The 27,575-nt window shown below is 36.3% G+C and overlaps 3 protein-coding genes across 4 annotated transcripts; 2 read left to right on the forward strand and 1 right to left on the reverse strand.

Annotated features, from left to right (window-relative positions):
• Nucleotides 1-2,151: 2,151 nt before the first annotated feature.
• On the forward strand, nucleotides 2,152-9,995 carry gcna (germ cell nuclear acidic peptidase). The gene is made up of 13 exons (XM_053506092.1): nucleotides 2,152-2,252; nucleotides 2,439-2,534; nucleotides 3,649-3,832; nucleotides 3,905-3,968; nucleotides 4,180-4,229; nucleotides 4,310-4,376; nucleotides 4,728-4,804; nucleotides 5,363-5,734; nucleotides 5,838-5,997; nucleotides 7,400-7,544; nucleotides 7,877-8,012; nucleotides 8,921-9,125; nucleotides 9,438-9,995. Exons 2-13 carry the CDS (start codon nucleotides 2,445-2,447, stop codon nucleotides 9,667-9,669), a joined length of 1,782 nt encoding a protein of 593 aa, XP_053362067.1. The 5' UTR covers nucleotides 2,152-2,252; nucleotides 2,439-2,444; the 3' UTR covers nucleotides 9,670-9,995.
• A 740-nt stretch (nucleotides 9,996-10,735) lies between these two features.
• On the reverse strand, nucleotides 10,736-16,390 carry cetn2 (centrin, EF-hand protein, 2). Its single transcript, XM_053505122.1, is given in 6 exon segments — nucleotides 10,736-12,245; nucleotides 13,535-13,672; nucleotides 14,218-14,346; nucleotides 14,424-14,582; nucleotides 16,216-16,245; nucleotides 16,247-16,390. Coding segments are annotated over 6 exon segments (585 nt in total). The 5' UTR covers nucleotides 16,286-16,390; the 3' UTR covers nucleotides 10,736-12,155.
• A 759-nt stretch (nucleotides 16,391-17,149) lies between these two features.
• Nucleotides 17,150-26,906, forward strand: nsdhl (NAD(P) dependent steroid dehydrogenase-like). Of its 2 annotated transcripts, XM_053506289.1 has the most exons (7): nucleotides 17,150-17,513; nucleotides 18,932-19,093; nucleotides 20,547-20,693; nucleotides 22,271-22,399; nucleotides 22,543-22,685; nucleotides 25,200-25,302; nucleotides 26,164-26,906. In XM_053506289.1, exons 1-7 carry the CDS (start codon nucleotides 17,493-17,495, stop codon nucleotides 26,494-26,496), a joined length of 1,038 nt encoding a protein of 345 aa, XP_053362264.1. In that variant the 5' UTR covers nucleotides 17,150-17,492; the 3' UTR covers nucleotides 26,497-26,906. The 2 variants fall into 2 exon arrangements, with proteins under 2 accessions (XP_053362264.1, XP_053362265.1); XM_053506290.1 differs by lacking the exon at nucleotides 18,932-19,093.
• Nucleotides 26,907-27,575: the final 669 nt, after the last annotated feature.

A 27,575-nucleotide genomic window follows, 5' to 3' on the forward strand; every position in this document is an offset into this window, starting at 1 on the left:
ATAAATACAAGCAAAATAAAGTGAATGTTCTATAAGAAATGGGAGCATTAGGTTTGAGGATGATCGTCCATTATTAATAAATATACAAAACATAGGGATGGTGTTGGCCCAGGGTTGAGGCTCAGAGTTACTGATTGGGAGGATGGCAGTTCAAACCACAGCTCTACCAAGTTACTGCTGGGCCCTTCAGCAAAGCCCTTAACCCTGTCTGCTCCAGAGCTGTATTGAGGATTCTTGTTAAGGGCATTCTGTACCTGTTCTTTTAACAGGAAGTCTATTTATTTTTAATCTTAAAAAAAATTCTCTATGATTTCAGAAAATTAGAATAGAAAAAGATTTTTAACACAAATGTTGGACTACATGGAAGGCAGCATGGTATGCGGGAAGGCGATCAGTCTGTGGCACTGCTGATGTGTTATGGAAGCCCAGGTTGCACTGATGGCGACCTTCAGTTCTTCTGCGCTGTTAGATCTGGTGTCACAATACCCCATAGATTCTCTATGAGGTTTAGGTCAGGTGAGTTTGCTGCCCAATCAAGCACATGAATAACATGTTCCTCAAACCAAGTTAATACTTCGGCAGTATGGGCAGGTGCCATGTCTTATTGGAAAATTAAATCAGCCTCTCCATAAAGCTCGTCAGCACAGGAAAGCATGAAGTGCTCTAAAAACTTCCTGATAGATGGCTGCACTGACCTTAGACCAGATAACACAGTGGACCAACATCAGCAGATGACATGGCTCCCCAAACCACCACTGACTGTGCAAACTTTACACTGGATCCCAAGCAGTTTGGATTCTGTGATTCTATCTCTTCTTCCAGGCTTTGGGACCTTAATTTCCAAATGAAATGCAAAATTTATTTTCATCTGCAAAGAGAACTAAAAAAAAAAGGCCAGTCCTTTTTGTCCTTAGTCCAGGTAAGACGGCCCTGATGTTGTCTGGACTTGACAAGGAATGCGACAGTTGTAGCCTATTTCCTGGATACGTCTGTACATGGTGGCTCTTGAAGCACTAACTCCAGCTGCAGTCCACTCCTTGTGAATCTCCCCCAAATTCTTGTATGGGCTTTCGAAATCTTCTCATGGCTGCGGTTATCCATGTTGCTTGTGCACCTTTTTCTACCATATTTTTTTGGTATTTTTAGTTAAGTAGCTAATTAGAGTGTAATACCATGAGTCTCCATAATTTAACTTTTTTCTCAATATTCAAATATTTTGAGATATTTGAATTCTGGGTTTTTATTAGCTGTAAGCCATAATAATAAAAATATAAAATAAATAAATAAAAAGTATTAGTCTGTGTGTAATGAACCTATATAATGTGTTTCACCTTCTGAATTAAATTACTGAAATAAATAAACTTTTCAATGATATTCTAATTTACTGAAATGCATCTGTATATTCTTGCATTGAACTGCTTTAACTAACGTCTTTTGCTGACAAGACATTGTGGAAAAGTGAAGGACATGGGAATGCATAACCTGGAAATTGCAAAGAGTAATTAAGTGTATAGCGCATGTGCAAATGTAACTGGGGATTTAAAAAGACCATGTTCTTTACAAGGAAAACAGTTATTAATAAGTATACAATAAAAAAAATGCAATTTAACAATGTTCCATTCTTTTTCCATACTCATTATCCTGTGTACAGGGTCACAGGGGCTTTGAGGCTATCCCAGGAAATTGGGGCACAAGGTGCCAATCCATCACAGTTCAGGCACACACAACAGGCAATTTGAGAACGCCCAATAATGCATGTCTTTGGAACCCAGCAACAACATGCAACCTGCATGTACACAGACCCTGAGTCAGGATTCAAACCCTCAACTCAGAGAACCCTGGAGGAGTGGGGCCACAGTGCGAACTACTACGCCAACGTGCAGCCGGCAGGATTTTTAATACAAGATTAACATGGAGAGATATAGAAGTGCTTGCTTTTAAAGTGTAAAAAAATGTGCTAATTGTCAAGTGGTGTCTAGCAGGATCCGTGAGAAAAAAAAAAACCCAAAACAAAACAAAACAGTCGCAGTAATGTGTCTGATTGTTCTGGCTTCATTGTTAGAACACAGGGTCAGCATGCATGGCACCGCCGCTAGGGGCGCTAGACAAACGGAAGTTGAATGTGTTACAAATTCGTGACCATTTCCGGTGAGGCAAATTTGAACCGTTTTATCGTCACTGAGAAAGACGAAATACTTAATTTTCGTATTGAAACTCATTGGCTAAAAGGAAGCTTGTTTCTCCTAACAGAGGTATTTACAACGTTTGTGGATGGAAAAGTTTCTTGAACTGTGTTTATTGATAGTCTCGTGCAGCCAAGTATCTTAACGTGTGTGTAGACATTTAAAGTCGTAAACAAATCGTTGAATTGTCGCTTGGGCTTTGCCTCTGTATCGGAAATCCACTGTGATCTAAAATTCGTGTTTTTCTGACTGCAGGCAGCCATGGACCCCAACACTCAAAGGCTGTTTGAAAGAGTTGCACAGAAACTGGGCTGGGACAAACCTGGTGCTTTGGACCGAGCAGCAGACGAGGTGAATAAAGTTTGGGGTTGTATCAGTTAATATACACAATGGGTGTTCATGTTATACGAGGAGAAACTACCTTTATGTCTCTATTTAATTCCCTACTAAACTAATGTACTTATCCAAGCATTTTACTACTGCTTGGATACCAAAGTCTTTCCAGTACACCAGAACCATAATCGGACTGCCTGAAACTCTGGCCTCCCAGGAACTCCTTTAATTTGTGGAAAGGGCTTAGTGGAAAGTCAGGTCTGTATGGGGATGTTTCAGTAACTCCCTGCCTAATTTCTATAATGTGCAAGTGGTGTTTGTAAAGTTCCCACAGACTGATTCATCTCTTCTGACACCATGTGGTCCACCCAGTTCAGGATTGTCATTATTCATGGACGTTCAGGCCTATTGTACACTGTTCAGATGTCTTATGGCAGTTTTAAGAGTCTCATCACCGTATTGTGTCTGATGTTTTCTGTAAATGTCAACTGGGTCGCAGCTTTATTCATGAGAATTCTAGGCTTGACTTAAATGTCTCAAACAACAAAAGTTTAAAGTAACATTTAACTAAAGGGGAAAAGGCAGATCCTTTTTATCAATCCGAATATAATTGAAGTGTTTTGGAATCATTTCTATGTTTTTATTCAATCTAAGGTTTTAAATTATTAGAAAAGAAAAAGCAAAATGATAGATGATTGGACTCCCTTATGTTTAAAACACTGGCTTGCTAAGTATTATTTGTAGTCTGAAGTGATAGCATTCAGCCATGAAGCTGCATGTCTTATTTACTGACTGGTAAAGGAAAGACTCTATAAGAGTTGCAAGTTTGTCTGCCACAAAGATATATCTAACTGTAAATGGATGAAACAAGAGATAATATATTTGACAAATTGCTACAGTATAGGAGGAAAAAATCTTCAGGATGTGCTATTATTGGAAAATAAGTAGTTTTATGTTGCATCAAACTATAACACATCTCCCTTCCATTGACTTTTTTTCCTTCTAACAGGATGTTTCGTCATATTTTATTCCTTATATAAACTATCAGCTATTGCAGCTATTGCAATTCAGTGTATTCTGCCTAGCACTCCCTGACATGATTGACATTTTCTTTTTCTTTTTTTTTGCACAGTTGACCAAAAATTTGAAAAGCAGACATGATGCTGTTGCCAGTTTTGAGACTGAGTCTGCTGAGAGGAAAGAGTCTTTGTTTCTATCAGATAGCGACAGCTCGGAAAAGGAGAATCGGCATGAAGATAAAAACATGCCCTCAAATGAAGCGCTATTGGACTCCAGTGATGAAGAATTTAATCAGAGTAAGTTAATTAAATAAAATCCAACGCACCAGTAGAAATAGAGTTGTTTGCAAATAACCAATTCTTGTTCAGTTCTTGCGACTAAGGCTACACCTAAACCTGCTGCCAGACAAATCTCATCTGTCAAGGAAACAAGGTGAGATTTTTTAATTTGTTCACTTTGTATTTCTGGTTATTAATAAGTGGTCCATGTTAATAGGAGCTATATAGACTGACAGGATTGCTCATAAAGTTGGTATCATGTGAAGATATTTCAAAACCTACTTAAATATCAGACAGCAGTGTTACAATGTGATCTTTATACATAATATATAAGATATGGTGATTTATTTTGTCATTATTTCTAGAGAACCAGCTCAGATTATCTCCTCAGATAGCGATGATGGCTTTGAAAACTGTAAGTTATTTGTAAATGCTAAAAAATATTTTATTAAATTTTTGTAAAGTTTAAGTTAGTAAAAAAAGTTTTTTTTGTAGTTTTGAGACGTGTGAAAACCCCGAAGGCTAAACCAAGGCCTCAGTCTGTGAGCGGTAGTGATGACAGGTTGGTGAAGTCTGTGATGGCTCTTGATAGCATCTTAAGCTTTAATTGTACAGTATAAAATTCTTGCAACCTGCCAGCTTTAAGTAAACACTGGTGGGAAAGAAACAATATTACATGATGATATATCCACATTATTGTTTAATGAATTAATTTCCTGCAATCTTACATACAACTGATACTTTGCCTAGAACTACAATATCACATTTTGTTCATAATAAAGCTGTGAGATGCATTGTACATGTTCTAATTCTACAAATTATTACTTATCTGTATATTACTGAATTGTTTCATATTATCACAAAAAGAAATTCTTAAAAATACGATGATCTAAAGCTGTATGAATTTTCACAGCCTTAAACATTTCATAGTAGATGACTTGTCTTCTGATGATGATTTTGTTGTGGAGAAGAAGACGTCTATTCCAAAAGGTAATTTTTAAAATAATTTTTTTTACAATGTGATGTACTTGTCAATCGACAAGGAGCGTTCAAGTCAAACTGGGATTTTTGATAACATCAGTGTTATTTATATGTGTTATTATAGTAACACAGTTGTAAGTTATAGAATAAAAACTTCATTTATTTTTCTATATAATGCCCTGCTGCACTAATGCATCCCAAAAGTTTCACTAGTGCTTGGATACCATCAAGGTAGAAAGTTTTCTCAGTACTTCGGACCCATGATCGGACTGCTTGCTTCATGTCTGAAACTCTGGCCTTCCAGGAACTGCAGTGGGCTCCAAGCCACCTCATCTAGGATCATCATTCGCAGACATGCGGCTTTCTTTACACATTTGTAATATTCAAATGTTTAACTGTGGCTAAGAGGCTCATAAGTGTTGCGTCTTTAGTACGTCAATTAGATTTACTCCTCCATAACTAGAAAAATGTAAAAGTCTTGGTTTGACTTGAACACCCCTCAAAGTAAAATCTTATGTTGTTTTGTCATTAAAGCTAGCTTTTTGTGGTTTTTGTATCTACAATCAGCCAAGCTTAAGACTCCCAAGTCTAGCCTGAAGAAAGAGAAGCTCTCCAGTCAGTTCGACTCTCCAGTGTTTCTCAGTAACTCGGATGATGACAGCGACATTGTGATCAAGAGCACATGGCGAACTCGGCACAGTCGCCCATCCTCGCAGGACAAGGACGCTACCATGAAAGAAAATAAACCCAAAAATGCCCCATCTTTTTCCTCTCCTCTTGTTTCGGTCCACACACCCAAGCCCTCGTCAGCCCCTCCCACACAAAGTGGATGGCGTGAGGACACGGGCAGCTCAGAAGACGAGTTCCAGTCCTTGCTGGACCGCATCAAGAAAAATCAAAAGTCTGGAAGCAGCACATGCGCATCTCCTAAACCTCTAGGTAAAATCACCACATATGTATAGTGTTTCTCTAGGTGTATGTGCATGGGTATGAATTTTCACGTCCAAATTTATTGTTACTGTCATCTGTGTATTTATTATAGAGCCCAAGGCTGCAACAGCCTGTGTGACCCCATCTGTTAAAGCACAAAAGGACAGTGGTGGACTTCCGGGAAAAGGGTCCCAGGTTACCAGAACTCCAGCACAGCTTCCTATCAGCAGACCTGTGAGTCAGACAGAGCCCAGAGCAGGCCACAGCAGCAGGTAGAGTTAATAGTTTCTGAGGGAATTGAATTGAGTACATGACACAAATCTACTTCTGATCCTTTTCGTCTTGATGTACGAGGGTGAGTCAAAAACTATCTGCACTCTGACTGTAGAATTTATTTTAATTAACTTTTGGTTAAAACAAAGGCATACTTTTTCGACATCTTTTTTTTCAATACACTTTGTCCATCTGTTAACAACCTTTTGTAATCTTCGTCTTTGCTGGGCTGCTTTTAGTAGACCAAAGAGTTGAAAGTCTAACAGAGTAAAATCAGGACTATAGGGTGGATGTTTTAACACCTCACAATTAAATTTTTGCAGGGTGTCAATAGTGAGAGTTGCAGTATGCGGACGTGCATTGTTATGCAAGAGCACAACGTCCTTGGATAACAGTCCTCTGTGTTTATTTCAAAGTTTAGGTCTCTTCAGTGCACATCACTGTAACGAGCACTATTGGTTGTTGAACCTTTTTTGATAATTTTTTAATACTGGCCCTTGAAAATCCCAGAAAACTGTAAGCATCAATTTTGTAGCAGATGGTTGACTTTTGACCTTTCTCTTGGTTGGTGATTAAAGATGTTTCCCTTCCGTAATCTTGCTGTACTCACAGGCTCGTAATGATTCTCTTTAAGAGATTTTCATGTTCTTTAGAGTATTGGTCCAAATTTTGTTTGCAGATTGTTACACCCTCAGACCACAAATCACTCCAAGCTGCTTTCCTTTCATGCAAATTACAAATGGGGCATCTATTTTTGCTCGCGCCGCAGTTAAAAATGAGCTAATGTAACACGTTTACACCAATAGAGAGACAGTAGCCTTGAACCGAAAGCACTGATAAGCACCCGAATCCAGATCATTTTTGACCCACCCCTTGTGGATGTTAATGTTTATTGGTGTTAAAGTATTTTATATCAGAATTACACAAAATGATTGCGAATTGTTACACAAGAGTATATTATATGCTATAATAAAAATACTATTTATTTATTTTGTATCTGATGCACCTTAACATGGGCACCCCAAAATAATGCTCAGGGTTTTATTATGTGCAATATTTATTTTTAGTACAATATTTATTTTTACAATTGGAATTTCAGTATACCTGTATTTTAATGCTATACTCACTCTTGAATTGTCCCTGTACTTTACTGTTGTCTTTTTACTGTTGTAGTATGCCAGTGCAGCCTAATGTAGCTGTACATCCCAAGGCAAATTTCCTCCGTGGGACAATAAAGGATATCTTAGATCAGATATCAGATTATTTCTTATATTTACATTGACTTATGTTACACTTATTGTGTACAAGATAATTCACAAATGCTTCAGTGGTATGTAGTTGAAACAGGCTTTTCAGTGTATGTTTTTAAAATTATGCCCTTTTGTTGTGTGTCTCTGATAGAGTACCTGTGTGTAAAACACCAGGCTGTTTTCTGCAGTCGCTGTCTTTTCCTGAGTCAGTGTACTACCGCAACTTCAAGATAAAGAAAGAGGAGCTCACCAGCAAACTCTACCAGCTCTATAACACTACTGTTTTTGAAAGCAAGGTCAGCTTTAATCACAGCCTATGTTGCATTTCTAAGTTGTATAGTGATGAGTAGATCATAATATTAGTGCTTTTTTTTTTTATTTTTTTTTTTTAAACCTTTGGATATAGGTTTTGATTTGACTGCAGGCAATGAAAAACCTTAAACCCTTATTAACTAGGAAGTTTATTAATTAATTAACCATAATAAATAGGAAGACCTGAAACAAAACAAAAAACACAAGACAGAATAATTATCAAACCCTCTTTAGTTTTGTTTGTTTGTTTGGTACAGTAGTTTTTTTTTCCCTTGAAAGTTTGATTTGTCTATTTTATTTCATAATTATTTTCCAGCTGCCCTCTGACATGTCGATCAAATGGAATACAAAGATGAGGAAGACAGCAGGATATTGCATCACCGGACTGGAAAAGGTCACTGGCGTACGATACGCCCGTATTGAACTATCAGTCAAAGTCTGTGACTCTGCAGGTAATTATTTTATTAGTATTTTTTTCAATTATAAATTTATGTTTATATTACATATTTTAGTATTCTAGAAAAATATATAAATCTTTGTATAAGTTGTACATAAATGTATGAATTTGGCCACATAGTGCCAATATATATGCGTACATATGCAGCATAATGCAGTCAGATCCATAAATATTTGGACATGGACACAATTTTCATGTTCTTTGCCTCTGAACAAAAAGAAGCAATCAAGATTTAAGTGTAGACTTATCTTTAATTCAGGAGTATCAACAAAAATATTGAACTAACTTTAGGAGTTACAGCCTTTTCATTTTCCATTTTAAGTCCTTCCATTTCCACAGACTTAAAAGAAATTGTACAACTGACTGAAAAGCAGTTTGATGGGATTATTTTATGACGAATTAAGGAGCTATTCTATTCACCTTATTAGAGATAGCAGAAACTTTAGAAGTAGTCAAATAAAACCTCTGGTACAGCAACTCCAAAAGGCCTGGAAGACCACGAAACACTGATAATGGATGACCACAGATTTCTTTTCTACCTTGGAGAAAAAACCTCCTTCAGAACATCTAGCCAAGACAATAACAGTCTGGAGGAGATTGGTGTATAAATTGTCAATTAAGATTGTCAAAGTCTACAATCAAGAGCATGTTGATACAAAGAAATAAAATGCTCTTAATTGGCAGAGCGATCCATCTGCTCTCAACCCAACTGAGCATGTTTTTCACTTACTGAAGACAAAACCCAAGGCAAAAAATTAAAGCATCTTAAAAGAGGACACTCAGCATTTGTCATATCTTGAGAACTTGACATTCTCATTGTCCAAATTCTTTTGGACTGGACTGTTGGATATATATATATGTTTTTTTTTTTTTTCCCTCTGCTGAATTCTTATTCCATTGCAGATCGTTTAAGGGACACACTAGTTCATGAAATGTGCCACGCAGCCACATGGCTTATAAACAACGTGAGGGATGGCCATGGTCCTTTCTGGAAGGTCTATGCACGGAAAGCCACCCTGGCTCACCCTGAGTTGCCCATGGTGACCCGCTGCCACAGCTACGACATCAATTACAAATACCAGTACCAGTGCAACCGCTGCAAAAACACGTGAGTGTGCTCAGCTTTCATTTTTTTTTACTTTCTGGCCACCTTTGTCTATGTTTGACAGTTGAGTCTTATTCGACAGACTTCATCTCTCTGCAAGATTACAGTACAGTCCCAGTTGACTTTACATACTTGTCATCACACAATTCTTAGTCATAAGATCAGAAAAGAAAGAGTCTTTCTGGGATACTTTCTTGGTATACTGATGATGGTGTAACCCCAATGCAAGAACTAGAAAACAGCCTCAAGAAATAGTCTAAAGTGCTTTAACGAGTTCATAAAAGTTAATGTTTTTATTATTTTTTTCCCCAACAGGATTGGCCGTCACTCAAAGTCTCTGGACACACAAAGGTTTGTGTGCGCACTGTGCACAGGGCAGCTTGTCTTGCTCACTCCGTCTAATTCACGTGGCCCGACACCTTTCGCCACGTTTGTGAAGGAAAACTATGGTACAGTACGGCAGGAGCTGGCTGGACAGAGTCACGCTGAGGTGATGAGAAAGCTTAGTGCCGACTTCGCTAGCAAGACCCGCCTCAGTCAGAGCTGATCTTTTTGTCAGACTTTCCCAGAAGTTTGCTGCTCCAGGCTCTGTTTTTTTTTCTTCCATTATACACAAAAAAGGTGATTAGCATCTTTTCTGTACTTGTGTACCTCATCTGAAATTGTTTGGGCATTATGGTTTACATTCTTCTATGAAGGATTTCTTTGGCTATTTCAGTTTTTTTTATATATATCATTTTAGACTAGTTAAATGTGTGTTCTTTCCATGAAATGTTTGGCTAATATTAATAGTTGTATATATTTTTTTGTATTTGAATCTTTAACTGTTTGTTTGTTAGTTTCTTTGTTTAAATAAAGCATTGTTCATGATTACTGAAATAAATGATTTTATGCTTTCATTTTTTTCTATATATATTTTCTGAGATAAAAGAATGCAGTTTTACAGAGATGGTGGATATATGATTTAAATGACAGGTGGGGATCAAACTTGACTGCCAGGTTCTTAACAGAGCTAGAAAGATTAATGGTGTGGCCAGAAAAGGAAATGCAGGTAACTGGGGAGGAATGGTGCTGGTGGGGGTACCAATGAGAGAGGGCTTTAGTTTTGGTGCTGTTCAATTTAGGGAGGTACTCTGAGCCACACCTTAATCTCCTCCAGGCAACAAGTAAGAGGTGATGGAAGAGACGGAGAGGTCAGGTTTAATCTCGCATACAGCTGAGTGTCATAATGGAATGAGACTCCATGCTTGCCAATGATGTGGCCCAATGGGGGCATGTAGATGTTGAAAAAATTAGCCCGAGAACCAACCCCTGTGGCACCCCACAACTGACTGAGTGGGGTAAAGATTTGCCCAAGGGCGTCATACTTAGCTGATGAAAAGACCAGATGATTTCTGAAACTTTCAAGTTTCAGTGAGTCTGTGCCCATAAAAGTGTTGCGTCTTCCTGTTCTTTGCTGATGAAAAAATCCCAATGTGATCTTTTGCTGTTTTACTTCTTTTATTAACAAAATATTTTCCCGCTATGTAACATCTCTCATTCGTAGTGTTTTAACATTACTGATACTTAATTGCGTATTTGCACAGACCCAAACACAACTGCATTGATTTATTTTTTTAGTGATTTATTAATTGTCACAAAACTGTCGAAAACTTTATTTAAAGCTTTAGCAAAATAATACAAAAATCACATTTTGCTATATTATGGCATTTTTGTCTTTGCCTCAAAAAAAAACATGCACACAAAAATTACTCTAGTATTTGCAATTCTCTTTTCAAAACTTTTTCACAAAATTACCAGAATGGATTTACATTGTTTTGTACTGAAAATCAAACAAAAACAGAAACATAAAATAATAATAATAATAAAAAAATAAAATAAAATAGGCCTCAATAAAAATAATTAAGACAGCAATAAATAATATATATTTTATTTTTGTGTCTGACAGATGTGGTTCTTCATATAAGGCAAGCTCATCTACCATTGTCCTAAATACATAGAACTGTCTAAAGATTATTTGATAAAAATATTTGTATTTATTAAAATAAAAATAAATAATTTTCTATCCTTCCTTTTTTAACTAAAATGTAAGGGGTAATATTCAAGAGCCACAGTTTAATATACAAGGGGCATTCAAGTCAAACTGGGACATTTTTGAATATCAGAACACAGTTATAGTGATGGTTAAAAACTTGATTTATGCGTCTTTATAATCCCCTGCTACACTAATGAACTTATCTAGTGTATGGACACCATCAAGGTAGAAAGATTACTTAGCATGTACTCAGGACTGTATGGGGGCTAATGGCAATAACTCCCAGCCGATTCCCATCGAGGTGACTCGGAGCCAACTGCAGAGTCTCATCTGCCTTTGAAGTCTTCTGTAATGTCAATCTATTTTATGACTTCATTTACATCCCAGACTTGAACACCCCTTGTATTTGTATTTGCATATGAAATGCTGAATGAAAGAAAAATGTGAACTTACATATCAGCTTAGTATTTTTTAACGGACATGGAATAAGTAAAGGGGAAAAACCTAAAAGGGAAAACACACAGCAAGCTCAGCATACAACAGCTCTCCCTGAAAGATTGCCCTCAGGAAGTGTAAGCAACATGATCAAGATAAATAGTCACGTTAACATACAGTATACACTTGCACTAGATTAATGCTAAGATCAAAATCTTATACGTAAAGGCTGTTGTAGGCACTGCAAAAGTCAACATTGATCAAAAATCCAACATTTTTGTGGTATTTAAAATTTTTCCCAAATTAAATATTTTTTTGACACTTTACTGTTTTTTTTTATGTCTTAAAGTATTCAATATAGTCATTATAAACAACCATCTGAAGTAACACCAATAAGTCTTAAATCAGCTTCTCAAATACAGTAACCTGTAGGCATAAGATATTCTTTTATAAGATACTCTTTGATGCTTTTTATTTATCACCCCGATCATCTTTTTGTTTGTGCATTTCAGTGTCTGATGAAACCAAATTACTGCTAATATGATGCTGTCTAATCTTCTTTTTCAGTACAAACATGTTTTTTTCATGATACGAAGAAACTCCTGCTGGCTCACTTCTCCATCACCATCTCGGTCTGCTTCTTCAATCATCTCCTAATGAAATAGCGATCAGTGATACAAACCTTTTCTCATCATTCAAGAATTGTAGAAATACAGTCATAGGGGAAAATACTATAAGTGCACCCTCCTTCATTTCATGTTATGTTTCAGGGCCTAAGGAACAATTGTTTGGTCCTTAGGACAAAATGCCTTAAAAAGACCAACAAAAACCCAAAGAAAAAGAGGTATTAACATAAAGTATTTTTTTTTCTCCATAAAGTGGAGCGCATTGTTGACTGTAAGTTTCCCAGGTTCTGGGGAGGCGAAACACGTCCAAATCTTCATCCACACATCCATCACCACACTTGACGATTTGGATGAGTTGTTTGTGATGACGCAATGAGTTTCATGCTCAATATTCTTTTTGGAGAGAAGGAACCTTTCCTAACCACCCTTCCATGAAAGCCAAACTTATTCATTCTTTTTCTGATTGTGCTTCATTTTCATGAAGAAGCCTGGGGGTTTCATGATGTAACATTTTGATAGATTTTTTTTTATATCTCTGTGCATTAAACAGTCTTACCTTGGACTGAATTGGCTGTAATGCTCACTACTGGGAAGACTGGCAACTCTCTTGATTGTGCTCCATTCCACAATGGGGAATGTCAAATTGTTTGGAGATGGCCTTATTGCTTCTCTAAGGTCATGGCTGATGTTCTTTCTTCTTGGCATGATATGGACACACAACCTATTGCTTTGTGTGCATTTTATAAGTAACACCTGGCTGCTAAATACTATTTTAAGGATTGTGGAAAGAGAAAGTGTCTTCATTCATTCTTCTTCTATATTGCTTATCCTATGGTCACAGGAAGCCTGGAACCTATTGAAGGAAACGTTGGGCACAAGCCGGGGTACACCGTGGATAGGGTGCCAGTACTGTACATCACAGAGCACAGACATACAAGCACTACACATCAATTAGCCTAATCTCGAAGTCTGATGTCTGAATCTCTGAATGTCTAAATAAGTAACAGAAGAAAACCACCAAGCACGGGGTGATCCTGTGTGCAAACCTTATGCACATAGACCTGAGGCAGGAATTAAAACCTCGACCCTGAAGGTTCGAGGCCACAGTGGAAGAATCTGAATCTGGCTTCTGAATGTTGGTTTGGTTTTTAGGAAAAATAAAAACATATTGAAACCTGTTGTGTTTTTAGTTGTTTATAGTTATGATGAGTAGGACCACACATTTGCTATTTATGCCCTGATAAATAAAAATTCAAACCGGATTAAAGTAGGGTGTACTTTCTTTATACTGTATATTGTATGATGAATCTCCTCACCTGAAGCTCCTCGTCAGTAAGGTTCTCACCGAGCTCTTTGGCAACTCGCTTCAGGTTGCGGAAAGATATCTTACCGGTTTCATCATCGTCAAACAGGCGAAAGGCCTTTAGGATTTCCTCTTTGGAGTCTTTTTCAGCCTTAAAAAGATAAATGGTAAATAGTCAGTGCGTACATGAGTTCAGTATAAATACACCTACATTACCAGTCAAAAGTCTGGACACACCTACTAATTCCATGGTCTTTCCTGATTTTTACTGCTTTCTACACTGTAAAACAATGCTAAGCGCATCCAAAATATGCAACAATCTCCTTTGAACAGTTAATATTGAGATATGTCTACTACTTATTTCTTGGGAAGGTCTTCATGAGAGTCAGTTTCATTATGGTGCTTGATGGGTTTTGCAAATGCACTTGACAATACTGTTCTTGCATGAACTATTCCAAAACAGCTGACTTTAAAATAACATATGACTGTGTCATATGTGCTATTTTATAGTTCTGAAATCTCCAGGATTTTACCAGAATGTAGAAAATAAATCATAAGGCAACAAAAAAAATTTAATTAGAGGCTGTGTCCAAAAATGTGATTGGTATTGTATTCCTACAAGACCCCAGATTTCAGAGTTCAAAACAATGTCCTGGGACAAGAACCGTTTTGATAGTACAAGAGAATAAGTCTTACCATCTTTTGGCTCATGATTGCCAGGAAGTCATCAAACGAGATCTTGCCAGTGCCATCCTTATCTACATCTGCAATCATTTTCTTGATCTCCTCTTTTTTGGGCTCAAACCCGAGAGCCCTCATGGCAACCTGAGTCAGGAAAGATGCCATTAGCAATAAGACACCCATGTTCTGATCTGTTATTTTTGCACTTTGTTAAACCGTACCTTGAGCTCCTTCACTTCGATGTAGCCTGAGCCGTCTGTGTCGAACAGCTCAAAGGCTTCTCGGATCTCCTGCCTTATTTCTTCTGTCAGTTCAGGTTTAGGACTTGCTTTCTTACGAGGAGCCACAGCTCCAAGCGATGGCCTTTTGGCACTGGTGGCCTACAGTAAATAAGCAGTGGCATCTTAACTTCTATAGTTAATTCATAGGCATTTTCTCTTAAAAAATATAATCTTTTTCTTGATATTTTAGACCTAAGAATAAAAGAACAGAACCAGACCGAACACCACTTGACTTTTTTCTTTGGGGAAATCTGTTGTCAGTAGTTCAGAATCTGCCCAGAACCATTGTTGAACAAAAGAAGGAAATATTTTCTGCATGTAACGACATCAGTTGTCATACAGTACATTAAAAATCCTGCAACTTTCTTGTATTCAGAGTATTCACAATTGCCACATTTTCAGTGGCTGTCAGTTTGAGCATTTGCTGCAATTTATACTTTTAAATAACATTTTTTGGATCCATGGGATTGGATCCAATCTTTTAGGGCAACCTGTATAATAATAAGCACTAAATCAGTAAACCCTTATTTATTTACAGTGGCATAAAAAAAAATTTGCCCCTCGCTGACTTTTTTTTTGCATATTTGTCACTTTTAATTGATTGAGATCATCAAACTAATTTTAATATTACACAAGGTTAATGCGAGTAAATACAAAATGCACTTTTTAAATGATGATGTCATTTATAAATGAAAAAAAATCTGTCACAACCTGCCAGGCTCCATGTAAAAAAGGAATTGTCCCCTAAATCTAATAACTAGTTAAACCGTCCTAAACCTGATAACTTTTCCATGGATGCCATTTTGTCCAGATTCTTACTTATTGTTTGATCATAAACACTGACCATAACTGAGTCAAGTGAGGTCTGCAGTTTATTAAATGTTGTTCTTGGGTCTTTTATAAGGTCCTGAATGAGTCGTCGTTGTGCTCTTAGAGTAATTGTGGTAGGCCACAATTTAAATTTAAACCAAGTCTGGCAGAAATGAGGCATGGCAAGTGAAATTTAACTTTCCAAAAAAAAATAATAAAATCACAGTTTATTCATGATTTAGCAAGGGGGGAAATTACTTTTTCACATAGGATCATGCAAGTTTGGATTTTCCTTTTTTCCCTTGATAAATGAGATCAACATTAAGAAAATGCATTTTGTATTTACTCAGATTATCTTTGTGTAATATTAACATTTTTGCCAATCTGAAGAATTTAAGGGTGACAAATATACATAAACAGGAAGGGAGTGAATACCTTTTTATAACACTGTATTTATTATTGTTATTATTATTATTTAGTTGTTTTTATTGTTGTTGTTGTTTTCATAATAAATAAAATATAAAAATAAAATGTAAGATGCTCAGATGTTGAGGCTATTATGTAATGCATAATTAAAAATATATTTACTATTTTCTACCCATACTACCCATCAGTCCGGATTCACAGAATCACAGTCACGATCTTGATGCTGCACTGAGTCAACATTATGGTCACTAAAGATCATCTAAATCCGATTTATTGTTCAGAATGCATTTCTTTTACACTAATATTACCCAGATACGTCTTGTCTTGGGATTGCATAGAGTCTACGGATATTTATGAACATTCGGTGTTTACTGCCCAAGTGCTCAATATTGTAGAAGATGTCGTGTACAAAGCTACAAGCGGAGCGATTAATCGACTGGATGGATGCGTACAGGATCACAGCAAGGCTGATGAGGATGATGATCTCATTACTCACCATTAAGGTGGCAGAAGTGCAGCAAGACAGCGATCAGATGAGTCCTTCTGTCTTTACAGTCTGTCAGCATGTGGTTTATAATATCGTGGCTGGTTTTATCTACAGGATACAGAGAGATTTTACAGTAATAAAGGATGTGGATACATTGCTTACAGCATCTTCTCTCTGATGAGATACAGGCTGGTGGTTTGTCAGTGGGCGGGGAAAGCGCTTATTGGTCGGAGAAAGGGCTTTTCCCTGTCACAGACACACACACACACATTAGAAACGACACTGTAATGTGCGCTGAGATAATAATAGTTTTTTGTTAATATTGATGCTTAAAAAACCCTGTTTTTACTTCATATTCAATATGTTTGTAATGTTTATAAATTCAGATTGATGTGTAATCAATCTTTACTTGCTTTGGCAACAATGTCCATGCCAATAAAACCCTTCTAAACTAAACTGAACTGACCCTGGTGGGCTTTCATTAATATTGTATCTGCTACAAATCATACTCTTAAAAGTATCAATAAATAAAACTACAAAAGCAAATGTAGTAGGAGTGCAAATTTACGTTAATTTTAAACCCTGGGCGGACACTTAGAAAAATGCCATCTATTCATTGGTCAAAGCAATGGCGGAACATTACGTAAACCTCTCTTCATTGGTCAAAAACATGAGTTCCTTTTTAACGTTAGGTCAGCTCAACCAATGACAGAGCTCGCTCTTCTCAGCTGATATGTTCATAGGTCGAATTTCAAATCACAAATTACAGGAAATATAGTACACTATATAGTGTGTGAAACCATTATTTTACACACTACATAGTGCACACATAAAGGACAAAATAATTGATTTGAAATTCAGCCATCGATAAGGGTTCTGCGTGCAAAAACTGATATGTTCTTCACAAACGAATCGATTCCTTGAGTTGGCTCTGAGCCTTTATTTCCTTTTTGTAATGCAGAACAGCTTTCTGTGTTTGTTAATTAGAAGGTAAAGTAAAATTATTTGTAGCTGAAGGAGAAAAAACTGGTTAGGTAATTGCAAGCTCTTTGTCTGGTTTAGCTGTTTGGGATCCGAAAGAATCGGTTCTCATTGATTACCTGAACCAAATGATTTGACTCACTGGAATTCCCATCACAAGTTCAGAGTCTTCTTTATACAAGTGTGTGGGGGTGAAGGTTTGCTCGATATCTAAACTTTATACGTGTGGAGCTCTCAGTTCTCCAGTGTAAAGGAGATCAGAACAGCAGAGAGGACTCAGAACAGCGTTAAACAGTGTTTAAACAATGGCCACGCGCATCAGACCGGTGAGTGACAGTTTTTTTGCTTTTGTTTTATTTATTATTTTATATATTTATATTATTATTTATTTTTCTTATTTCTATAATAATAATAATACGAATATTCCATTGTTTCTCATGTCTTTAAAGCAACTTGAATTGAAAAAATATTGTAAAATGTCAGAATCTCCTTGAGAAGTTTTTATTTATTAAAGTAAGCCATGAATTATCAGTTAAATTAATATATTTTTTAAATATAAAAATGACAGCTCGTTTGTAAGTTGCTTTGAAAAAAACATACCAAATTAATAAATACATTTTAAATGGATTGGCCCACATACATTCTTACATTTCCAAGCACATAGAGGAAATTTGGTCTTGGAAATTTAGGCAACAATCATCCTTCCAAAGAATCATCAATCAACAAAAGAACCCAATGACAATTCACACACTAACCAGCGTTTAGGATCGAACCCGGGACCCTGAAGCTGTAAGGCTGCAACACTTCAATACAAATACAATGTCTGACCAAAACAAAAGTCACACACTCGGATCTCATTGACCGCCTTTAGCTTTTGTTTAGCTGACTTAATTTTTTGTCACGTAATGTTGCTGAGCCTTGACCTGACCAGGCTCAGCGACATTACGTCATAACACAACTTCACGTCATAACACTGCCTGTGACCTGCTTCTGGAGCTTCTCTTCTTGTTATAATACACACATTGTTCTGGAATAGGAAAGTGGAAATCTGAACTCATCAGACTCATCATGACCTGTTTCCTGTTTTCCAAGTGATCACAACTGAGCCAATGGTTTTTCAGTCTCTTGCGCTGCGGAATTGTGGGTAATGGTCTCCCCTGCCGGGTCTTAGTGCACGTCTCTTACTGGTATAATCAACATGTACTATAAAACTGTAACCATGTGTGTGCGCATAGAAGATATTTTATTTTGTGTCTGTATGTGTATGTACAGCACGTGTGTAAAGCAAAAGCAAGTCCAATCTTTATGCTTCCTAGCAAATGGAAACCTTTTTTTCCCCCAAGTCTTATCACATTGTGTGCTTATGGAAATGCTCTTACTTTCAATACAAGTATTAAGCATAGCTATGGTTTTTACTGTTGATATTTATTTTTAAGCATGCAATTTCTCCAAATGTTTAAGTGATTTCCAGTCATGATTTTCTTCTGACCACATTTCTTCCATGAAGTTGAAGTTTCAGCACCATCCTTACAGGATTTAAATATTGACTAGTTCTTAACCCAGTGCCAATCCTTACAAATCTCCTTAATTATTTATGGTGCTTCATGCCGGCCAATAATTTCACAGGCATTATGTATATCTTGGAGCCACAAAGTGTAAAATATAAAAAATGATTAAAAGGTCTAAACATTTCTCATATCACAGAACTGAAATTTATTAAAGCCTCAACATTTCTCTTAAACAGAGCAGCAAAAGATGTGCTGTCATTGGCGGCTCTGGCTTTTTGGGAAGGCACCTTGTTGAACGTCTGGTGGAGAGAGGCTACTCAGTGGCTGTGTTTGATATTGCACAGAGATACGAGATTCCCGGAGTCACATTTCATCAAGGAGACTTGTGTAACAAACAGGTTATCAGATTTTTACATTTCTTAAAAAAATGTAATGCAAGCACTAAAATGCATTTTTCCATCATTTACTTTTATGTCACAAAAAATCTTATTTAATATTGAAATAATTGAATAAGTAAAAAATTAATAAAAAATTTTTTTTAGCTCTTCACAGGACATATAAATTATATTTAAGTGTTTTCCCCCATCAGCATCTATGTAGATTGTATATAATATTTGATCATTTTTTATACAGTGAAACCTCGAATTGCGAGTGATTTAAAAAAAAAATGACTTGGAAAACAAACAAGTCTTGGTTTACGAGTACCGAGTATCTATCATGCTATTCTATCTATCATGCTATATCTATCATTCTATTTTTCATGTACAGCATATTTCTATTTTTATTTTTAGTTCTATTTTTCCTAGTTTAATTTAATTTTTCTATTTAATTTTTCTATCTTATTTCTCTTATTCATATTTATTTCTTATTATAAGCTTTAATTCTCTTTTAGGCTGGCAATTGTATAAGCATTTCACTACATTTCGTACTGTGTATGACTGTGTATGTGACAAATAAAATTTGAATTTGCATGCGCTTCTTGTTTTGACGCAGCGCGTCAAGTGATCACAACTGAGCCAATAGTTTTTCAGTCTCTTGCGCTGCGGAATTGTGGGTAATCGTTTCCCCTGCTGGGTCTTAGTGCGCGTCTCTTACGGTATAATCAACATCCGTGCACGCGTGTACTGTTTACTTTAATACTGTGACCACGTGTGTGCGCATAAAAGATATTTTATTTTGTGTCGGTATGCGCGCGTGTTAAGCAAAACCGAGTCTCATTATTATTTTTACTTTACAGCAGTGATTCTGTTAGTGTGTCGCTCAATCGAGTGTCCTTAGAGAGATTTCTTGTTTATTTTTCCAAAGAAACAGTGTTTAACTTGTGTGTGCGTGAAAAGAGCGGAGGAAGGGTAACTGTGTAAGACGGGAAAGGGAAGAGGGGATGGGCTCCTTACTTACTCCAGACAAACACACACAAACACACTCACACAGCGCCTGCACACACGAAAACACTTATCTGTCGGGATTTATTAGTACTTTTTTTAAAGGTGAAATGGAGGTTAATTTGTTTTATTTTTACTTTATATTTTTTATTAATTATTTTAATGTATTTATTTTTTGGGGCTGTGGAACGAATTATTTGAATATCCATCATTTCTTATGGAAAAATTCTATTTACGAGTGTTTTGGAATACGCTCGTAATCCAAGGTTCCACTGTATAGATAATTGGACTGGCAATAATATTTATATTATATATATTTATATATTAAAATTAATATTAATATAAATTTGGGTATTTTCATAACAATTTACACACATTGCCAGAAAAATAGGGACAGGATCGGTAAGACAGATCAGTAAAGAACAGAACATTTTATTTCATTCTTTTATATCATTCTTCTCATTTTTAGGATTTGCTCAAAGTTTTGAAGGATGTGTCACTGGTGTTTCACTGCGCTTCTCCTGCACCAGGCTGCGATGATCGGAATCTCTTCTGGAGAGTAAACGTTGAAGGCACACGCACTGTTATCCAGGCTTGCCAACAGGCTGGAGTGCAGGTATGGAGAACACACTTTAGAGATAGAGTACTTTGGCAAATCTGGTTCTTCCCCAAACTGTTGCCACAAAGATGGAAATATACAGTATATGTATAGAATCACTTTGTGTGCTGTAGTATTAAGATTTCCTGTCACTGGAACTCAAACCTTTTCTCACATTAAAGTGTACAAATTGAGCTTCATTAAGACATACAGTACTTCTGGAGTATTGACTGAGTCTTAAGCAGTCTCATCCAACAAGCCAGATCTCTCTAATGCTCCAAAATCAAGTGGAACTCCTTCCCAGTAGAAGTTATTATAGCACTAAAGATTAATTCTTGATATTTAAGATGTTTAAAAAGCACATATAAATGCACATATCGGAATCGGATCTGATGCATTTATCATTAAAAAACTGCTGCTTATGTATTGTTCTTGTGTTATGCGCATTTCGCAAGATTCATCCTTGAAAATTGATAGATAACTTGTCGCCAACTTCTGAAACTGATGCATCTATCTGTGTAAACTGTTCACACAACAATTCACAAACACTACTTGCACATTACAGGAAATTACAGGAAACACTATGATAAGTGCATTAATGCATGTAGGAGTATATAGAGAAATTATATTATGTTGTATAATTTTCATAAAAATGTGTAATAGTTAAAAACCACACAACAGAATATATTTTACATTTAAATAGTTCAGTAAGGCGTCATATAAGCTTGTCCATGTGGGAAATGCACCCCTGGATAGAATGTCAGTCCGTTACAAGGTGGTGGTAGGAAAACAAAAAAGAGAATAGCCATACTGAATAAGAAACTAAATATAAAAATGGGTTACAGTCTCCACACAGAATTAGACCAGCAACCCTGCAACTGTTCAATTGAATTGAATTCAGTTTTATTTATACGGCGCGGCGCTTTTAAAATTAGTCATTGTCTCAAAGCAGCTTCACAAAAATGAAAGAATTTTTTAGAAAAGAAAATATTTGGAAGTGTGTATGTGTGAGAAAAATGTGTCTAGATAATAATGAGATGAATGAATAATGAATGAAATGTCTCTGATGAGCAAGCCAAGAGTGACGGCGATGGTGGCAAGGGAAAAACTCCCTGAGATAGCAATAGGAAGAAACCTTGAGAGGAACCAGACTCAATCAGGGAACCCATCCTCATTTGGGTGATAGCAGATAGAAATAACATCATGTGTGTTGTGCGGGTGAAAGTTCAATATAACAGAAGTTATTTAAATTAACATAAAGTCCAGTTCAGCACAGGGAGTCAGTCGGTGCAGAGGGCAGATGGGGGTCTGGGTCACTGTGATGTGACAACACTGCTGCCCGTGCCAGTTTTAAACATTTAAGTATTTTTAAAAATGTATCTGTATACTTACATACCTCATTTACTTAATATCAGCAGATAAAGATTTTAACTATTTATTCAGTCATGAATGAGCACGATGGCTGCTTTAATGATATTAAAACATTAAATACTGTCATCTCAGTTTATCAGGATTTATTAGAAACATCAAAAGTCACTTTGGATTTGAGCACTGAATTACTTGATATTTTACACTTTTTATTATCTGGTTTGTAGAAACTCGTCCTAACCAGCAGTGCCAGTGTGGTGTTTGAAGGAACTGACATCAAGAATGGAAAAGAAGACTTGCCTTATGCAAAAAAACCTATTGATTACTACACAGAGACCAAAATTAAACAGGAAAAGGTAGATATGGTTGTACTTTATAAGTGTTTTTTCTTTGTTGGTTGTGTCTTAGTATTCCCGAATTAGTTCCTTAGATATGGCCAAAGCTGTGCGATATATATATAATCAAAGCAATACATTATTTCTATTTCTCTGCTGAATAGTTAGTCTTGGAGGCATGCAGTAAAGAAAAAGATTTTCTCACTGTGGCAATTCGTCCTCATGGGATCTTTGGTCCACGAGACCCCCAGCTCGTTCCCATCCTTGTTGACACAGCACGCAAAGGCAAGATGAAGTTCATCATTGGGTAAGTGGGTGTGACTTTATGTAACTAATGAGAAATGTTAATGTTAATTGTCTGTCCCTACATGGAGGAGTTGACTCCTTCTCAGTTTGAATGACAGTACTTTCTGTATTCATAAAATAATTGTTTTAACTAAAGGAAGTTACAGATTTTCCGATTTATAAGAAAATGTTTCCAAAGTGCAGTTCATAAATTATTTTATTTGTAAAGATGGTCTTAAACCTGACAACAATTTAGGTTTAGTCTAAAGAACTTTCTATATAAGATAAACTTTTCCACCGCCCACGTCTTGTACAATTGAGAAGGATAGCATGAAACCAGGCTAGTCATAGAGTACAGAGATTGAGAATGTCTTTGACTGGAGCACGTATGCACACACAAAAGCATGCCATTTATTCTTCTACAGTTTAGTATCTCCTTAACCATGACTACGTGTAATTCACCTCTACAAGGGAACAAAGGCTTTTCCGGTTTCAAAAAAGATTCTTGGAATAAGACTGCAGGTAGTTCAGACAAAATAATGTTCATAGGTAATCCTGGAGAACCACGCATGGACCAACGTGAGAAATTCTGCAGAGCATTGTCCCATTTCAAAGTTCTTTGTAGCTAGGTTGTCTCTCCTTGATGAATACATCATGTCTATTTCTTTGAGTATTTCATCCAGATGTGAGGCTTATGGTAACTCACTCATGTTCTCTCATCTCTCAAGATATGATGAGAGCTTCATGATCAGATACTATCTTCATGGATCTCAAAATGTGTTAACATATCCATAAATAGCAAATAAATTTTTTTGGTAGAAGATGGTAGTGTTGGTAAAGTCTACACCCCACTACAGCATTTGTCTTCTACTGTGTGGGTGAGAGAAGGGAGGAGAAATCTAAAGGTGTGACTATGGATATAGAGAGGTGTAGGCAGATGAAGAAATTTGACAACAGGCAGTGCTATTGGGACAGACGGCATATGAGGAAATAAAATTCTGACAGCTGTTAAACACACTATTTCACCGGGGTTTCAGTTGTTGCATGTGACACCAGAGCCAGAGATGCATAAGCTTAGATCGGGCTGGGTATCGTTCATACATTTTTGAAACTCAAACTTTTTTGATAATAATTTGAACAAAAACAGAAATGAATTACTTATTACGGTACATACAATATGTTTGCATGTTTCCACGTCAGGCAGGTTTACACACTCAAAGTTGTTTCATACCATAATAAGTATAACTATTACTATATATAACTATATTACATTTATTTATCGATTTGATGGATAGATGGATAGTAAAAGGTTCCACTAAAGAAGAAGTTGCTTTCTTCTGCACCGAGTACCTTGTTTAAAGACAAAAAGTGGAAGTTCATTTTTAGGAGTATAAACTTTAAAATGAACAAACCCACTTTCATAGCTACAATGTTTTAATGTGTGTGAACTGAACTAACCCTTCTGAAGTGTAAATGTGTACAAGACCGTTAACAAAACTTTAAATTGTAGTAAATCAGCTTACTTTTATGTTGTTAAACTGCTTTGAGTGGAAAATTTACAAGTTGCTGATACATAAACAGAGAAAAAGTTAAACCACATTCTGGTAAATTGGTTTCTTTGTTCTATGTTATGAAATGACTATGAATGTGTATGCAGACAAAAAGACAACTAAAGTGTCTCCAAAGTGTAATGTTATTTTCTTTCTGTTAAAATTTTTGTATAAACTTTGTATAAAAAGTGTCATTTAAGAACATGTATTAATGTCAAGGTATTGGTAGCAGTATCATTATTAAATTCTTGATCAATACCCAGCCCTAGAAAGCGGCATATTAAGTCTCATGTCGATCAGAGCTGTGATTAAGAGTTTGGATGGCTCGCACAAGATTTACTAATTTTAAATTGTGCCAAGCTTTTTAACATCAGTCGTGATCAATGTTGACATTTCTTTACAAGTCATCTAAGGGTTTGCAGATATGAAGATATGCCGTACTCGTGCACTAGGAATATTGCCAACATTTTTAAAGAGTTTACTTTTTTTTTTTTAATTTTACAAAGCCATGGTGACTCTAGGCTACGACTATACAGTAAGTCTTCTAATTAAGATGGTATTAAGATGTGTAAATCAATACTCTAGTGAAATGTTAATGAAACAGGTGTTAAATGGTTATAAGTTATTCATGGTTATTATTATCATACAAAGGGATTATATGCTACTGGATGTTCAGTTGTTAGTTACATAGAAAATGGTGTTCGTACTGCATGATTCAGAATAAAGAACAAAACATTTTATTACCAACGTATTTTAATCCAAATGATGCAATATTTTTGTGCTGACTCTTGCGCATAACATTATGGATTAAGCTAGAGCATGAAAATCATCTTATGTGGGTAAATCGATTTTATCGAAAAATTGTACTGGAAATTATAATAAAAAAACAAAGACCTAGCTTCAAACATATCTTTGGTCGCATTTGATGATAAAAAGTAAATAGGCCATTTACACTGTATTGCTTTTTTTGATTTGTGATTTTACAGAGATGGTACTAACTTGGTGGACTTCACCTATGTGGATAATGTAGTGCATGGTCACATCCTAGCTGCTGAGCATCTGAGACCAGACTCCCCACTTTGTGGAAAGGTGTGTATGAGTTGGTAAATATGTGCATCATTAATCATTCAGGGACAGTAGCTGCATTTACATGGACCCCAATGTTTCATTGTAATCAGAGTAATAGGCCAATCAGAAGTATCATATAAGCACCACAATTGAAACATACTGGTCTTGTCCGGCTCAGTCATAATAAATTTTCAATCAGAATGAAGGGTGTGGTGTAAATCATCATTTAATGATCAGTTAAATAATTAATAGGGAAATATTAGTTATTTAAACACTTGACCTGATTGTTTATTTCATCTCTTGTTATATTGTTTTCCCGATATAGAGGTAACATTAGGTGACGTGGCGAGTTTCTGGGAGGGTAAATCCCCAGTCAGCTTTCATACCTAATCGATAAGCTCCGTGAAAACAACTCTCCTTGCTGCAGACTTTTATCCACCGGATACTAAAGCGAATCTTCTTCATAAGAAATAATGGAAACTCAAATTATTCGTTTTACAGGCCATAAAAATATACATATGTATATACAAATGCATAAAAATAATTAACACAAAATATAAATTAAAAATAAAACAAATTAACCTGCACTAAATCCCAACAGATAAGTGTTTCCGTTTAGGCGCGCAGGCGCTGTATGTGTGTGTGTGTTTGTGTGTGAAGCTAAAATAAAAGGACAGGAGGCATCAACACCAAGAATATCCTGTTTAGTCCTTAACCAGGGTGAAATTTGACGCGAAATCAGAAAGCAGTCATTTGTATTTGAAACACTTTAATTATACGAGATTTTTATCATTTATAAGATTTTTTTTTTTTTTTCAAAATAAAGAGGGCATAATGGCATGTTAAACAGTGCATATCTTTTCATATCCCTTTGTGTTACAGGCATACCACATAACCAACGATGAGCCGATCCGTTTTTGGGATTTCATGTCCCAGATGCTGGTCGGTTTAGGCTACGATGCCCCTCGCTACCACCTGCCCTACTCTCTTGTATATGGCATAGCCATGCTGCTGTGGGTAATTACCTTTCTCCTAAGTCCTCTGGTGAACATCAAGCCCACCTTCACCCCCATGCGTGTCGCACTGGCCGGCACTCATCACTACTACAGCTGCTCCCGTGCCAAGCAGGACATGGGCTACCAGCCAGTGGTGAAGCTGCAAGAAGCCATAGCTCGAACTGTGGCCAGCTACCCACATCTGAAAAAAGGAGTCTAATGTTTTGCTGAAGTGGACAGTGTGGATCAGATTTTGGTTAATTTTGCTCTCTGTGGGAGAAAAATAACTCAGATTGAAGCAGTCTAAATGTAAACAATCAATACCATTTAACCTCAGGAAATGTTGCTAATGGTTTATAGCATTAGAGCCATAACAAAACATTGTTTTTCTATAGCAGAACATCCCAAAGTTAGCCAGTTTTTTTCTCAGTTTGTCGTTACATTTATTGTTGTGAAACATGTTCATTTTATCACTTGCAGTGTAACAGCTGTGCACAGCTACATTTCTTTTCTCTTCTTTCTATAAATAAAATTAAATAAATATGTCCCCAAATTAACGAGTGATTGAGTTACAGCAGACACTATTGACAGAGTAGATGTTATAGAAAATAAATGAATGCCTTCTAATCAGAATTCCTAACACAGTTTATTCAACCAAGTAATTGAGGTCTAATTGTTTTGTTGAACTCTATAAGATACCTGATGTTAGAAGTAACTACATATTGTTCATGATAATGCATGCACCATTTTTGCCATTGTAATTCTGACTACTTCTTCTCTTTATATTGAAATATAACCATCTGTATGCCTAGAAACTCTAATTATTATTATTTTTCTTTAAAGAATCATTCAGCAACAAACTATATATTAATGTGTTAACAGCTACAGTATATAAGTATCAATGTATTAATAGCTGAAGCTTACTTGCTCAACAATAGAAATTTTGGTGCACACATTTAATCCAAATTGTCCTGGTCTGTGTACTACTTGTACATCTGTATAGTTTGAGTTACTATTGTGTATTTTGCCCGGGGGCAAATTCATAAAGCACAATGGCCATCTTAATAAATCTTATCAGCTCTCATCATCCTCATGCCGACATTCCATGTGAACCAGGTTGAGCCAGGTATTGATGGATAAGAATGTGTTGATTAGTTTTCTTAAACAGCAGTTTTGACAGAAGCACCAGCAGCCAGGCAAATCATGGAAATGGGGATATTTGGGAAAGGTGCTTCCAGTGTTAGCGCTTTGCAGCAGAAGTAAAACTGTAACTTGTTCTAGTTTTAAATACACTGAACA

This window comes from Clarias gariepinus, chromosome 10, assembly GCF_024256425.1.
Source record: "Clarias gariepinus isolate MV-2021 ecotype Netherlands chromosome 10, CGAR_prim_01v2, whole genome shotgun sequence".
Classification (NCBI taxonomy): domain Eukaryota; kingdom Metazoa; phylum Chordata; class Actinopteri; order Siluriformes; family Clariidae; genus Clarias; species Clarias gariepinus.